This window comes from Lycium barbarum, chromosome 5 (genome assembly GCF_019175385.1).
Source record: "Lycium barbarum isolate Lr01 chromosome 5, ASM1917538v2, whole genome shotgun sequence".
NCBI classification, from domain to species: domain Eukaryota; kingdom Viridiplantae; phylum Streptophyta; class Magnoliopsida; order Solanales; family Solanaceae; genus Lycium; species Lycium barbarum.
The window spans coordinates 6,728,346-6,743,718 of record NC_083341.1 but is presented as its reverse complement, the minus strand read 5'-3'; the positions used below and the strand labels follow the sequence as shown (position 1 = coordinate 6,743,718).

General features: G+C 35.5%; 1 protein-coding gene across 1 annotated transcript; it reads left to right on the top strand.

Annotated features, from left to right (window-relative positions):
• Nucleotides 1–6,250: 6,250 nt before the first annotated feature.
• Nucleotides 6,251–10,179, top strand: LOC132642242 (S-adenosyl-L-methionine:benzoic acid/salicylic acid carboxyl methyltransferase 1-like). The gene is made up of 3 exons (XM_060359496.1): nt 6,251–6,351; nt 7,649–8,068; nt 9,619–10,179. The coding sequence occupies exons 1-3, from the start codon at nt 6,277–6,279 to the stop codon at nt 9,943–9,945; spliced, it is 822 nt and encodes a 273-aa protein (XP_060215479.1). The 5' UTR covers nt 6,251–6,276; the 3' UTR covers nt 9,946–10,179.
• The last annotated feature ends 5,194 nt before the right edge of the window (nt 10,180–15,373 follow it).

Here is a 15,373-nt window from a genome sequence, read left to right as displayed (position 1 = left end):
CAACAAGGGGGCTGGAATCAACGCTGCTACGGAAGACATTGGCGATGCGTTGTTGCTATCGGTTGACAGCCCGATAGACTCTTGGGTGCTTGACTCAGGAGCGTCCTTTCATACCACCCCACATCATGATATAATGACAAACTACGTGGCTGGGAATCTCGGCAAAGTTTATTTAGCCGATGGAGAGCCGCTAGACGTTGTTGGCACGGGAGACATTAATTTGAAGATGTCAAATGGATCCTCGTGGAAGATTACAAAAGTTAGACATGTTCCAATGCTGATGCGAAACCTGATTTCAGTAGGTCAGCTTGATGATGAGGGATATGATCTCAACTTTGGTAATGGGTCTTGGAAGGTGGCGAAAGGTGATATGGTAGTTGGCCGAGGAAAGAAGATTGACACTCTCTACATGACGGATAGCTGTCGTGATATTGTTGCTGTGGTTGACAACACAAAGAAGACAGATTTGTGGCATTGTCGGCTTGGGCATATCAGCCAGAAGGAGATGAAGCTATTGGTGACAAATGGCTTAATTCCGGAGCTGAAGACGGTGGACCTTCATACGTGTGAGAGCTGCATTCTCGGAAAACAAAATCCAGTAAGCTTCTCAAGTGCAGGCAGAGAGTTGAAGGTTGAAAAGCTGGAATTGGTGCACACAGACGTGTGGGGACCTACCACTGTACCCTCCCTTGGAGGATCACACTACTACGTGACCTTCATTGATGATTCAACCAGGAAGGTATGGGTTTATTTTATGAAAAATAAATCCGATGTGTTTAGTGTATTCAAAAGATGGAAAGCCATGGTCGAGAATGAAACAAACCTCAAGTTGAAGTGTTTGAGGTCCGACAACGGCGGAGAATACACTGATGGTGATTTCAAACGGTACTGTGCCGATAATGGGATCAAGATGATGAAGACTATTCCTGGAACGCCGCAACAGAATGGAGTAGCCGAAAGAATGAACCGAACGTTGAACGAGCGTGCTCGGAGTATGAGAATACACTCTGGACTGCCCAAGACATTCTGGGCAGATGCAGTCAATACCGCGGCCTTCTTAATTAACCGATGACCGTCAGTTCCTTTGGATTTCAGAATTCCAGAAGAAGTCTGGAGTGGCAAGAAGGTAAATCTTTCATTTCTGAAAGTGTTCGGTTGCTTATCATATGTTCATAATGATGATACGGCTAGAAGCAAGCTTGATCCAAAATCAAAGAAGTGTTACTTTATTGGCTATGGTGACACCGAGCTTGGGTACCGATTTTGGGATAAACAAAATCGGAAGATCATCCGAAGCAGGAATGTTGTCTTTAACGAAGAGGTACTGTACAAAGACAAGCTGCAAAAGAATTCAGAATGTCAGGACAAGGAATCGGAAATAGTCGATTTGAGGGACTTTCCGGCACCTGAGCCGCAGCCAGGTACAACCGAGGCAGAGGAACAAACAATCCGAGAAGGTGCTGATGAAAGTGCTGATTCTGAAACAAATGAACAGACGCCAATCACAGAGCTGCGTAGATCATCCAGGATCAGGAAGCCGCTTCACAGGTACTCTCCATCCCTCAACTACATTCTACTCACTGATAGAGGGGAGCCGGAATGTTATGAAGAAGCAATGCAAGTCGATGAATCGACTAAGTGGGAGCTGGCAATGAAGGATGAAATGGATTCACTATCGGCAAATCATACATGGGAATTATCCGAGTTGCCAAAGGATAAAAAGGCATTGCAAAACAAATGGGTTTATCGGATAAAGGAAGAACCCAATGGAAGCAAGCGTTATAAAGCAAGGCTGGTTGCAAAGGGATTTCAACAGAAAGAAGGCATTGACTATACGGAGATCTTCTCTCCCGTAGTCAAGATGGTGACTATCAGAACTGTTCTTGGGCTGGTAGCAAAGGAAAATCTACATCTGCAACAGATGGACGTGAAAACTGCATTTCTTCACGGTGATCTAGATGAGGAAATCTACATGCGACAGCCGGAGGGATTCAAAATCAAAGGAAAGGAGAATCTGGTGTGCAAACTTCAAAAAAGTCTGTACGGACTAAAACAGGCTCCAAGACAGTGGTATTTAAAGTTTGACAGCTTTATGAAGAAAGCTGATTTTTCAAGGTGCGAGGCAGATCACTGCTGTTACTTCAAAAAATTTGAAGACTCGTACATGATACTGCTACTCTATGTCGACGACATGCTAATCGTAGGAGCAAACCTACAGGAGATTGATCGGTTGAAAAAAGGGTTATCAGAAGAGTTTGCAATGAAGGATTTGGGAGCTGCAAAGCAAATCCTTGGGATGAGAATCGACCGAAGCAAGGAGGGCATCAAACTCTCACAAGAAGAATATGTGAGGAAAGTTATCAAAAGGTTTAACATGCATGATGCCAAGCCAGTCAGCACTCCCTTGGCTGGACACTTTCGGTTGTCAAAGGATCAGTCGCCGACAACCGAGGATGAGAAGAAGCAGATGGACAAGATACCTTATGCATCTGCAATCGGTAGTCTTATGTATGCGATGATATGTACAAGGCCAGACATTGCACATGCAGTGGGAGTTGTCAGCCGATTTATGAGCAATCCGGGAAAGCAACACTGGGAGGCTGTGAAGTGGATATTCAGATATCTGAAAGGCAGCTCGAGTTCAGCTCTGTATTTCCGAAAATCAAAAACAGGATTGCAAGGGTATGTTGATGCTGACAACGGTGGTGATATTGATAGCAGAAAGAGCACATCCGGGTATGTTTACACCTTCGGAGGTACTGCAATCTCTTGGGTTTCCAAGTTGCAAAAGATAGTAACTCTCTCTAGTTGTGAGGCTGAGTACGTTGCTGTGACGGAGGCCACAAAGGAAATGATGTGGCTACAATCTTTTCTGCGGGAATTGGATCAGGACCACGAGGGAAGTGTGATATATTGTGATAGCCAAAGCGCCATTCATTTGGCAAAGAACCCGGTTTACCATGCTCGAACGAAGCACATACAACTCCGGTACCATTTCATTAGATCAGCTTTGGAAGATGGAGCGCTAGTGCTTGAGAAGATCGCAGGGAGTCAGAATCCAGCAGACATGCTGACAAAGGCAGTGACGATAGACAAACTGAAGCTATGCTCAACTTCAGTTGGCCTGCACGAAGTATGAAAGTAGGAAAGAGCTGCTGCATCGATCAAAGTGTGAAGACAAATTAAAATTAGTCTTCAAGTGGGAGATTTGTTAGGTGTGGAATTGGCCAAACAAGTCAATTCTTTTGTTCACATAGTCGTGATGTAAGCGCTTACCTCATAATAGTTGTGATGTAAGCGCTTACCTCATCATAGGAAATTCATTCCTATAAATAGGTAGCTTATGGTTCATTTGTAAGATATCATTAAGATCATTTGCTATACACATCCCAAGAGAGAAAAAATCTAAGAGAAATACTCTTAGTAAAAGGCCTAAGTAAGAGAAGGTCTTTGAGAGAATTTTCTGTGGTAAAATTCTTGAGTGTAATTGGGATTGGGGTTGTGAGGTTGAGTGTTGTAAACACTTGTAATATTTCTTCTTTAATAAGATCTGCAGCAGCAACGTGGACGTAGCTCTCACATTGAGGGTGAACCACTATAAATCTGTGTGTGCTATTTATTCTTCGCTTACATCACGGCGTAAGTAGGTTCTGTCTAAGGAGATTGGTATTTAAGTGGTCCAGCTGTGACCCTCCAATCTTTCCTGGGAACCTGCTTACAAAGGTCGGATTTGGGATTTAAATCCTAACAGTCGGATCTTACATGATCTCATACAAATGGAATCCCTAGGACATAAACAAAGGAAGAGTTATTTTGTATAGAAATGGTCCAGTTGAGAAGCTAAGCTGTTTTTTTTTTTCTTCCTATCACTGGACATGTATAGTTGTGCAAAACTTTTATAGCCTTTGCCGGTGCTTTATTGTTTGAGAGCAATTTTCTATCTGCTAACTAGAACAGAAGGTCGAGCTATTGCACCCCTCAACTTCATATCTGTTTAATTTTTATATAAAGGGTGTCACCATACGACGATAAACTTAGTTTAAAAAAAAAAAACTAAAAATCAATTCGGTATAATTCGGTTCAATCGGTTATGTTAGGTTTGAAAAAGTCATTAACACCACTAATGGAGGTTGTTGCTTTCCTGGCCTCCTCCATATATATATAGAGACTAGGGGGTGTACATGGACCGGGTTGGTTCGGATTTCTTAAACACCAAACCAAACCAAACCAATTGCGTCGGGTTTTTAAATATATACACCAAACCAAACCAATAAAATTCGGGTTTTTCAACCTCGGGTTTTCTCGGGTTATTCGGGTTTTTTTTTTCGGAATAATCTTGATACAAAACATATAACTTTTACGTCAAATATTTCTTTAGTCCTAGTAAAATACAACTATGTAATTAAGATGTTTCATAAGAAAATAACACAAAATGTGAGAAGGGTGATGACATTGTATTAAAATATTCAACAAAAGATAATAAAATCAGTTTAAATAAATATTGCTAATTAATAAGCCATAATCTAAAAATACTAAGTCATGCTAAAATAAGTACAGCTAATAAGTATTCATTACATGACAAGAAAAAAAAAACTTAAGTTCTGTATTTTCACTCTCTAAACCAATTATGCAAAACTAAATAATAGATATCCAACATTATTGTCATTTCTATGGGCAAATTGAAATTCTTTTGTTAGTATTAGTGTTGAGTTGGTTTTGGTTTGGACTTTATATGAGTTACTAACATCCATAGGATATAAAAGTTATTCACATTCAAAATCCTAAGTTCAAGCTTGAATAATATGATAATAGATGAAAAACTATGAAAAAAATTAAGAAATATTTATAAATTACATTACAAATAAATATTTTTATGTATAAAATATTTTAAAAATTGAATACATGTAATGTCGGGTTGGTTTGATTCGGTTTGACTTTTTTTAGCTAAAACCAAACCAAACCAATTATGGTCAGTTTTTTTTTTCCAACACCAAACCAAGTCAAACCAAACCACTAGTCGGGTTTTTTTCTCAGTTTGACTCGGTTTATCGATTTGGTGCGGTTTATCGGTTTACTTTGTACACCCCTAATAGAGACATAAGGAATAGTTGGGAATCTAATCATTTATGGATATGTGTGTGAGATATAAAAATTGACAATTTAATAACGTGAAATATTAAGGATCCTTTATGTGATAAATTTGTTGAGATTGTAAATAATTATTTTATAAAAAAGGGTTTGAATAGAATAAACCAATCATTTTTGTTTTGGTCATTTATTTTTTATTGTGGAGATAATTTGTACTTTATTTATATAAGTGTACATAAAAATAATAACTTAATGGGTCAATTTCATGGGAATTGTAAGTGACAGCTCGTTTGGTCTTTACATTAATGGTAGCCACTAGCCACAATTAGGACTTGTATTACTCCTCCTTTCCTCCTAATTTATTTGTTTCTCTGAATACTTATAAACACTTTATTATCATTTATTATCAGTTGAATACTTCAACTTAGAAAATGATCGTCTAAACATCTCAACTCGTCTCTATTGTGTCCGTTGAATACTTTAACTTACAAAGTAATCATCTAGACACCTCCAAAATTTATGTGTCACGTAAGCGTTGGGTGTCCACGAGACCTAGTGGGATGAGTTGAGGTTTCTAGATGCGCATTCTAAAAGTAAAGTGTTTAGTTGCCAGTTGAGCTCAAATTAAGGTATCTATCTATATGTTGTGCCCTTCTTTTTAGTCAATCCAAAAAAAAATAAAAAATGACACATTTTTTATATTTATTACTTCATTTGATCAATTTTATGTTGCACTTCTCAAATTTCGAAAGTCAAAAGAGTTTTTCCTTTGCCGGCAATCTTTTCATATGCATTTTAAATACTTTTAAATTATCAACTATTGTGACTAATAGTACTTCTTACGTAGTTCCGAATATGTAAATATTATTTCAAAAAACTTAAAGATTTCGTGTCCAAATTCAAGATCAAAATTTAAAAGTTTGAATGGTGTCACACCAATTGGGACAAAAGAGTAACAGTTTCACTTTAAAAGTACTCATTTTACCCTTAATGGAATGATTTATAAGTCAGACAAACATATATGACCACAAATTTTAAAATCTTTCTTTATTTCCTAAGCTCTATGCCCAAACATCATCACGTAAATTAAAACCGGGTGAGTATTTACTTTTACTATATATATATATATATATATAAGTGAAACATCTCCAAGCCAAAATAGTACACAACGTACATAAACACAGAAAGATGGAAGTTGCTAAAGTTCTTCACATGAATGGAGGAACCGGAGACGATAGCTATGCAAAACATTCTCTGCTTCAGGTATAACCACACAACCTTTTCATTTCTATAAACAATATTATCCTTTTGAGTTCAACCTATACATATTGATAGTGTATAATATTTTACACTCAAAAGATTTTTAACATGGTGTATGTATTCTAGAGACTGATACAATATTTGATGTTATGAGTTATGACAAGAGTCTCAAGTTAAAATGTGAATTGCTACAAGTTGGATCTGCCAGTGGTTATAACAATTACTTAACTTGCTTTACTTTCTAAATTGCTAATTTCATTTTTAGTAGATGGTTACATAATTTATCATTAAGAAAGCTCATGTCCAGAAGATGAAGGTTGCAGAAATGAGAATGCTAAGATGGATGTCTGGCCATATCAAGAGAGTTTAAAATTGGGAATGAAGCGATTCGGGATAAGGTGGGTGTGACACCCGTGAAGGATAAGTTGCGTGAAGGGAGATTGAGATGGTTCAGACATGTGTAGAGGAGATGCACAGAGGCTCCAATGAGGAGGTGTGAGAGGTTGGCTGTGGTGGGCCTGAGGAAGGGGAGAGGTAGGCCTAAGAAGTCTTGGGGAGAGGCCATTAGGCAGGATATGACCCAACTTCAGCTTACCAAGGACATGACCTTTGAAAGGAGGGTGTAGAGGTCGAGTATCAGGGTAGAGGGTTAGTTGGCTACATGGATCTCTTTATCTTACCCGGAGTAATAGTACCTTTTTACATCTGAATATTCTTAGATCTCTAGGGCTGCCTGCTTGTTTCTTTCATTTTGTTTGTCTTATTATCTTGTTGTTGTTACTGCCTTTTCATCTTTCGTTGAGCGGAGGGTCTATCGGAAACAGCCTACCGGAGGGTCTATCGGAAACAGCCTACCTATACAAGGTAGGGATAAGGTTTGTGTACACTCTACCCTCTCCAGACCTCACCTGATGAGATTATACTGGTACACTGTTGTTGTTGGTTGGGTACATAATTTATCATTTAATTGACCTGATAGCATAAAAATTTAAGGACAATTGTAGTTAAGGAATTACGGATCATCCGAACTCATTAGATTTGACTTAAACTATATACGCATTAAAAACTCTACTTAATATGGAAAAATAATATTGTTCGAACCCAATAAATCAAATAAAAATTTCGACAACCTTAGAGTTGGAGGTGGAAGGTGCTTACCTACCAAGCAACTCTCTCTTCAAATTCTGATATGTCTCTGTAAGAATCCATTTACGCAATAAATACGCCTTTGTAAGAATTCCTTTACGCAATAAATAAGTTAAAACTTATTTCCTTTTTATTTATGTTGAATTTTGTACAGCAAAAGGTGATCCTGATGGCAAAGCCACTAACAGATGAAGCTATATATGCTCTCTACAGTAGTCTTTCACCAGAAACCATATGCATTGCAGACTTAGGTTGTTCCTCTGGACCTAACACTTTCTTGCCAGTCTCCCAACTCATTAAAACAATTTATGAAGAATGCAAAAACAAGGGCCAACAATCGCCAGAATTTCACGTTTTCTTGAATGATCTTCCTGGCAATGATTTTAATACCATTTTTCGATTTTTTCTGCCGACATTCCACGAAGATCTGAAGAAACAGAATGTGGGAGGAGATGGATTTGATCCTCCTAACTGCTTTGTGACAGGAGTTGTTGGTTCATTCTATACTAGACTTTTTCCTTTCAAAAGTCTGCATTTTGTCTACTCCTCTTACGGTATCCAATGGCTTTCTCAGGTATAATATTTATATATCACATAACGATTTACCTTTTTTGCATAACCATATCGTAACAGAAATTCATTAACATGGTTAATCCAGATTTACTTTATATAAACTTGAAATTACAGTATTCAATTTACAAAATTTGCTCATGCTCTTTTTCAGTTGACTGTATGTGGTTTTGTCATGCTTTCTATGAAGCGTTTATCTCATGAATAATCACTCAACTTTTAATTACTTTATTGTATCAAAGTTGCTGAACTATGAAAAGGTCAGTAAACTTTATCAAATATCATGCAAGTCATTGAACTATTTTTTTGTAACAAAAAAGACCAATCAATTTTGTCTAGGTATCACATAAAGTCACTAGACGAAAACAGATGACAGATTTTCTATGATATTTAGGCAAAGTCATATAAAAAAAAAAAAAAGTTTATTGACTTTCTTAAATGTAGGTAAAGCTGAGCACCATTTTCGTTACATAAATAGTACAATAACATAAATTTTGAGCGACCAACCATAAAATTACCACTTTAGATAATAGGAAATGATGATGATGATGCAATTTTTCTTATTTTGCGGCTGACAATAGTTTTTCGGATAATCTTAAAAATATAATATTAAATGTAATTAGATTCAACTTGTTTTTCTCTTTATTAATACTTTGAAATCAATTGTATAGATATATATTAAAATGCATAGACTTCTTTCATTTTTCACTTTTGACAGAAGTCATAAAAGAAACGATTACTTTCAAACTTGTAATCTTTAACATGACATAATAATTATATGGCTGTAAATTTTTTGAAATTTTATGGTCTTAAATATTTAATAACATTTGTATAGCTATAAAACTTGTCATTAAAGACAAATGTATTTTATTGAAAGTTTAAGTTTTTTTTTTTTTTTTAATAATGTATAATAAGACCATACTTATTTTAGATGGTTGACCATGCAATTTGAAAGAGATTTTGCAACTTTTCTCAAGTATCGCTCTAGAGAATTGGTGAAAGGTGGGCGTATGGTATTGACCATGCCGGGCAAAGAAAATGAAGATCACTTTACCAAAGGGTATCGCTACCTGTACGAGCCTTTGACCAGGGCCCTCAAAGAGCTGGTTGCAGAGGTAAATCCAGGTTGTTAGAATACACAGATGATGATCATATGCATAAAACTTAAATTTTAAAATAATTTGAATATATCTTTGAAAGAGTACCATGAAAATATTATATTTTTGTATTATTCTCTTAGTTTTATTTTATGTGAAATTATTTGAATAAAAAATAAAAAAATAAAATAGGGGAACATGCGATCTTAAACATGTCATGCCATTTATGTGACTATAGGGACGGAGCTAGGGCAATAAGGGGGTTCATCCGAATATGAACCCTTTTTGCCGGAGAATTACACAGTATATACAAAGTCATTATCTTAGAGGCTAATTAGTTTACTCTCTTAAATTCGTTATTAGCCTGAAGTAAGCACGAGAATTTTACGAAGCTTTACAAATTATATATTAGTCTATAAAAGTTAAAACTCATAAATAAGATATATAATGAATGCAGGGCTCAACTGAAGAAGAGAAAGTGGATTCATTCAACATTCCTCTATACTGTCCATCTCCTGCAGAAGTGATGTGTGTAATTGAGAAGGAGGGATCTTTCACCATTAATCTCTTGGAAACTTCAGAGCTCCATTTAGATGATTCTCGTGAAAGTATGGCACAGTGTGTGAGAGCTTTTGTTGAACCTTTACTTGTCAGTCATTTTGGTGATGGTAATGGTTTGATGGATGATGTGTTCCACAAGTGTAAAGAGATCTATGTCAACTGCATGACAAAAGAAGATGCTATGGTCACAAGTGTCATTGTCTCCTTGACCAAAATAAATTAGGCAATCATGACTTATATGTCGGTAAAAACTTATCTGCATCGAATTTTTAGATCGAATCGATATATGCATGACATGTGTTTGATTATAGAATTATTTTATTCAACAATAGTTAAGTAACATCTTTTTTTACTTCATTAAATCATTTGCCATGATAAGCTATATTAATTTGTGTGCTAATGTTACTGGGCCTCGTTGATCTTGTTCGAGGCATGTGGAGTTTTCAGTAAAAGTGAGCCTTCCTCAATTTATTCGTGGAGCAGCTTCTATCCATCCTATGCAATATCTTTCTTTTCAGATTATGTATTTCAAACTATATATTTAATTTGATCTAATCTCAGATGCCACTTGACGGATGTCGTTGAGTTTAGGTTGTGTTGACAGACATCATATTGGTTTTAGAATTTCAATTGCTTTGAGGTCATTCTTATTTCCATGTTCACGGAACCGTTTCAAACAATTACGATGACACATTTATTGTTGATGGTTCACCTAGCAAGTAGTGGCTTTTTAGGTTCCCGTCACTGTTAGATATTTTGTAATATTTGAAGGTCTTAAATTGAACAGACACATTTGTTCATGAAAAGACATGATTATTATGAAAAGTCATCTCTCACATCTATAAATATAAGGACACTCTAGAAGTAGCATATGAAAAATCTGCAAGTATAAATGGGCTTTGTTGTATCCTGAAAAAAATTGCTTGCAATTTTTCCAATATATATACGGGCCCTTTAAGGAAATTCGATTCTTCACGCCTCAAAGCCAATTCTTCTTCAGTTATGTTTACCTATTTTTCTAACAGTCACGACTAGAGATTTTAGATTGTGATATTTATAGATCTCATAGCTGTACATATACTTGTCACCTTATATATATTGTACCCCATAATACATAGTATATGTAGAACAATATCATTTGGAGAAAATTTCCTCATTGAGGCCAAAGCCTTACCTCGGTCCGAACTAGCTTAAATTCATGAATTGCTTTTTACAATCCAATTATCCACCACACGAGCTCGATCGTTTCAAAAGAATACTCAATGAGGTTAGAAGAATCCATTGAACCCAATTCCACAGGTTGAAATACAAGTGCAACCCCAAGCCCCGTGGTCAAACCTTGAAATAAATCATGAACCCGAGTTACTCATAATCCTACAACTCCTAGTCGAGTCCATTTCAATGTTCAACACATCAATGTTGTAATTCTAGGGCTTAGACCCAAAATTTTTGTGGTGGAAGTGGGGAGGAGTAAAATGGGTTAAGAGGGGGGTGATGAGGTGATAATGCATCCACATCATCAAATATCAGTGCCACGTAAGATAGGACGTCCACCTTAGACAACTTTAACTGAGGAGGGTATATTTGATCCAATAATATAACTACAGGGGTATATTTGAACCCAAAGTATAATAAAGGGTATATTTGGCCCTTCTCCGTTTAATTTGTGTTTGCTTTTTAATTTTTTTTTGGCACGTGTATCCACCTCGAGTATACGGTGTTGAAGTTAGTAGAGACAAAGTCTAACTTCAAACACAACATTTAAAGTTTTATATGGTTAAATTTCAGACACATATGACTAACATTCAGTCTTTTTAACAAATCATTCGCCATATGTGGCTGATCAAGTACATTTTCTCGAACTTCATTTATATGCAACTTTTGACTCTATGTCTAGAGTTTGATTTTTCTAAGCCTAACTTCAGACGCATCATGTATGAAAATGAATATATGTAGAAAATCTTTTGAAGAGTGGATACAAATTACATGGTGGTGTCAAAAAAGGCAGCCCGTGAAATGTTTCCACAGAATTGGGTCAGATTTGGCTGGTTTACATACATTTCCAGGGGTCATTTGGTAGATTGTTTGGTATAACAATTCTCAGCATAAAACTTGAAATAACACAATAGAATATTTTATTGGTGGCATAAGAAAAATAATTATTGATTGAATGTAGCGTTAGATTGACAATATCAAATAATAACCGCATTCGAATTTTACTACTTCTACATTTGGTAATTGCTAAATGAAACGTCGACTTATCCTAAATGGATAATTTAGTGGCTCCTGTATCGTGATCTTGAATCACAATGACACTGGAAATATTGCTCTTGCGATTGGTCATTCCTAGTACTCATGTTAACTATATTAAAAATGTATAATATTGATTGGTAAGTTACAAAATATGGTAAATAACCTATGTTAGTATCAGGTAAAAGTAATATGATATTGTTATAAAATAAAATAATATTAAAAGGACAAGGCAACAAGAAATATAGTCAAAGAAGCTGGGGGAGAGAGAGATATATTTTATTGCTCTTTCATTTGATCTCGAAATGAATTGAATTGACTTCCTATTTATAAAATAAAGTAAGCTTCTGCGAGACTTTCAGGAAGCTACTGTGAGACTTTTGAGAAGCTGCTGGCAAGCTGCCTGCTTGAGCTATGTGTAAGCTGCCTGCTTGATTGTAAGCTTAATCAAATGACTGTGTATTTGAATGGACATACACAATAATGTGTATTTATAACACTCCCCCTTGGATGTTCATTAATAGATTTGTGTCACGTTAATACCTTAAAAGAAAAAACTCGAAGGGAAAAATCAAAGTGAAGAAAAAAGAGTACACGTATCTAGTAATACGCATTGCTAGCCGCCTCATTAAAAACCTTAACAAAACCTTGATTTAGGGGGGAAAAAAAGTACAGCGCGTATTTCACTCCTCCCGATTAAAACATCACAGAACTTTTCAGCATGATATACTCCGATCCTTTATACCAACATATCATATGTGTCACACCCCATTTTAACCCGGGAGTTAAAGTAGAAGTACGACATATTGGTGATTCCTATTTTTGTTATTTGTTAAGGAGTCGCCACCTAATTATTTATGGTGAATTAGGACACCTAAAGTTTATTAAAGTAGTTATCTAAAGTTGATTGTGTTTAAGGTCTGCGAAACTTAAGATTCTAGGTAAGGGTTCAGTTAATCTAAAGGGAAGGTATTAGGCACCCTTTAAGACCCATTAACAATGGTTAACCGACCGAACTTAAAATTAATTAGGCTAAATGTAAATATAGCATTATAGAAAAAGGAAAATAAGTTTGTAAGTATGGCTAAAGTTATAAATAAATATGTAAGAATGCTATTTAAAATAGGACTTGTAGAATAATAATAATATGTATAAAAGAGTACTTTTAATGTCATTTTGAAATACAACTTATAAATGTTGTTAAAGTTTTAAATGAAAGTGTAATAATGTTGTTTAAGATAATATTTGTAGAAAACATAATAATTTGCGTAAAGAGTTTCTAATGTTAAATGAGACTCAAAATATTGCTAAGGTCTTAAATGAGAAATATAATAATGTTATTCAAAAATAAGATTTGTAGAAAGTATGATAATTTGCCTACGAATAATAGCCTTTTTAAAAAAATGATTTGTCAAATGTGATCTTTAGATAAAATGATGTTATATGAACGTGAAAGCATAAGAATACCTAGACTTATATTTTAAAATATGATAAAAGGCCATGAATTTCTTTCCAATTTCAGCTAAAAAATATGTATAATTGAGTAAATCTTGAAAAAATGTTAAAAAAATACAATTGGATTCATATCTTGTGTATTAGTGATATTTTGAAATTCCTAAGGTGATAATAATGAGAAATGATTCTTTTAACCCAAATGATGTAGTCATGCTATTTAAAAAATCAACTACCCAAATAAATGTTATCGATACTATGAATGGTTTTGAACATAAATAGAAGAGAATGTAATTTGGAATTAACTACCCCTTACTAGGCTAAACCCTTAATGTCGCTAGAGTTTATCTAAGTTAATAAAATAAGATGAGATGTTAGTCATACAAAGCAAATGAAAAACATACGCAACAATAAAAATAAAGAAAAGAGTAAAAGAGTAAATGGGTTTGGCCCATTTATTTAGGACTGCTGCTACAGTTGTCGGGCCTATTGGGCTTCGACCCAGATTTTATTTTTTCTGTTTGGCTGCGGATTGGCTGCTGCTATGTAGCTGACTCAATAGAGAAATTATGTTGGGCTCTTAGCCCAACATTGAATGCGGGAGATGACGAGTCCAAGACTCGTGTGCGAGGTTCATGCAAAAAAGAAGAATGAAGAAAAGGATTAGTATATGATCGATGAATGAAATTAAACGCGTAAAATATACACTCAAAACAGTTTGTAGATCGTGTATATACTATATGTATTTTGGTACATCTCAGGTGTACCCATTCATAAGGATGTATAAGCTAACGTATATCAATCATATATACATACAACAAGAAAGAAAACAAAGAGAAAAGGTGCAACAAGGGGCAGATAGGGCAATCACCATCAGGAGAACTGGGCAGAAGATAGAATGGTTCATGTTCAGAGAAGCAGAAGAGAAGAGCAGCAGTTTGGGGACAGTACAGATATCCAAAGGAGATGCAATGCTGCAGTGTTCTAAAGAAGGAAACTAACTATGCAAGACTAATGCAAATGAACTGTTGATACAGGATTCAAACAGTCCCAAAAATCAAGGTACTGATGGTCATACCAAACCAAATTCAATGCTATGATTTCGTAATGGTCAGGTATGAGCCGAATCTAGAAACACAAAATCATGTTATGTCATCAAAACAATAGTTAAGTTTGATATGAAATTACTAGATAGGTATTACACACTCGGATGAACAGGCAAGTAGGCCATGCTTTACACAATACATGGGATATATCAATATGAATCCCTCAACTTATCAACTTAAGCCTCACTGAATCTTACAAGTCCAATCAAGTACTTCCCTTTGAACCTCAAACAATATCCAAAGGGGATAACACATATTGATAATACATAGGTTGATATGATTTTGAATCAATCAACTTAAATGGAAACAAACTTAAATGGAAACTAACCATTATCTTCTCGATCTATTAAACTTAAATGGAAACAAACACATTCCATGACTGAGAACCTTTGATAGTTTCATTATGGGAGACATGGCATACAACATATTCAAGATTTAACTCACACTCATAATAACAGGGAAAAAATGTTTTAGTCACCCAAGTTAGGGAGAAAGGGGTTTAACTTAAACCTCATATTTAGACAAACAACTTAGGGCTGTTATCATGCTAAACACATTATAGACATGGTATTGAGACATCAGGCTCAACTCTGGTTCAAGTTAAAAGATCAAGATGAACAAGTTCACAATTACCCATGCATTAGCAAGCTACATCATGTCAAACTGGACCAAGACAAACAATTTATATGGCTTTGACAACCCTTGAACCAGTACAACCAAAGCAACATACACAAACTTAACCACAGTTAACTTACACACGTGAAAGAATCACTGATGCCTTAATAATGATTGAGTTCAAGTTGAAGCCTAGAGAGGATACCTACAACCCTTAATGACTTAAGA

Excerpts from the sequence above, each read along its gene's own strand:
- LOC132642242 (XM_060359496.1), top strand. The coding sequence starts at position 6,277 with ATGGAAGTTGCTAAAGTTCTTCACATGAATGGAGGAACCGGAGACGAT. Across the intron at positions 6,352-7,648 it reads CAAAACATTCTCTGCTTCAG|CAAAAGGTGATCCTGATGGC; the intron begins GTATAACCACAC and ends AATTTTGTACAG. Across the intron at positions 8,069-9,618 it reads GTATCCAATGGCTTTCTCAG|GGCTCAACTGAAGAAGAGAA; the intron begins GTATAATATTTA and ends TAATGAATGCAG.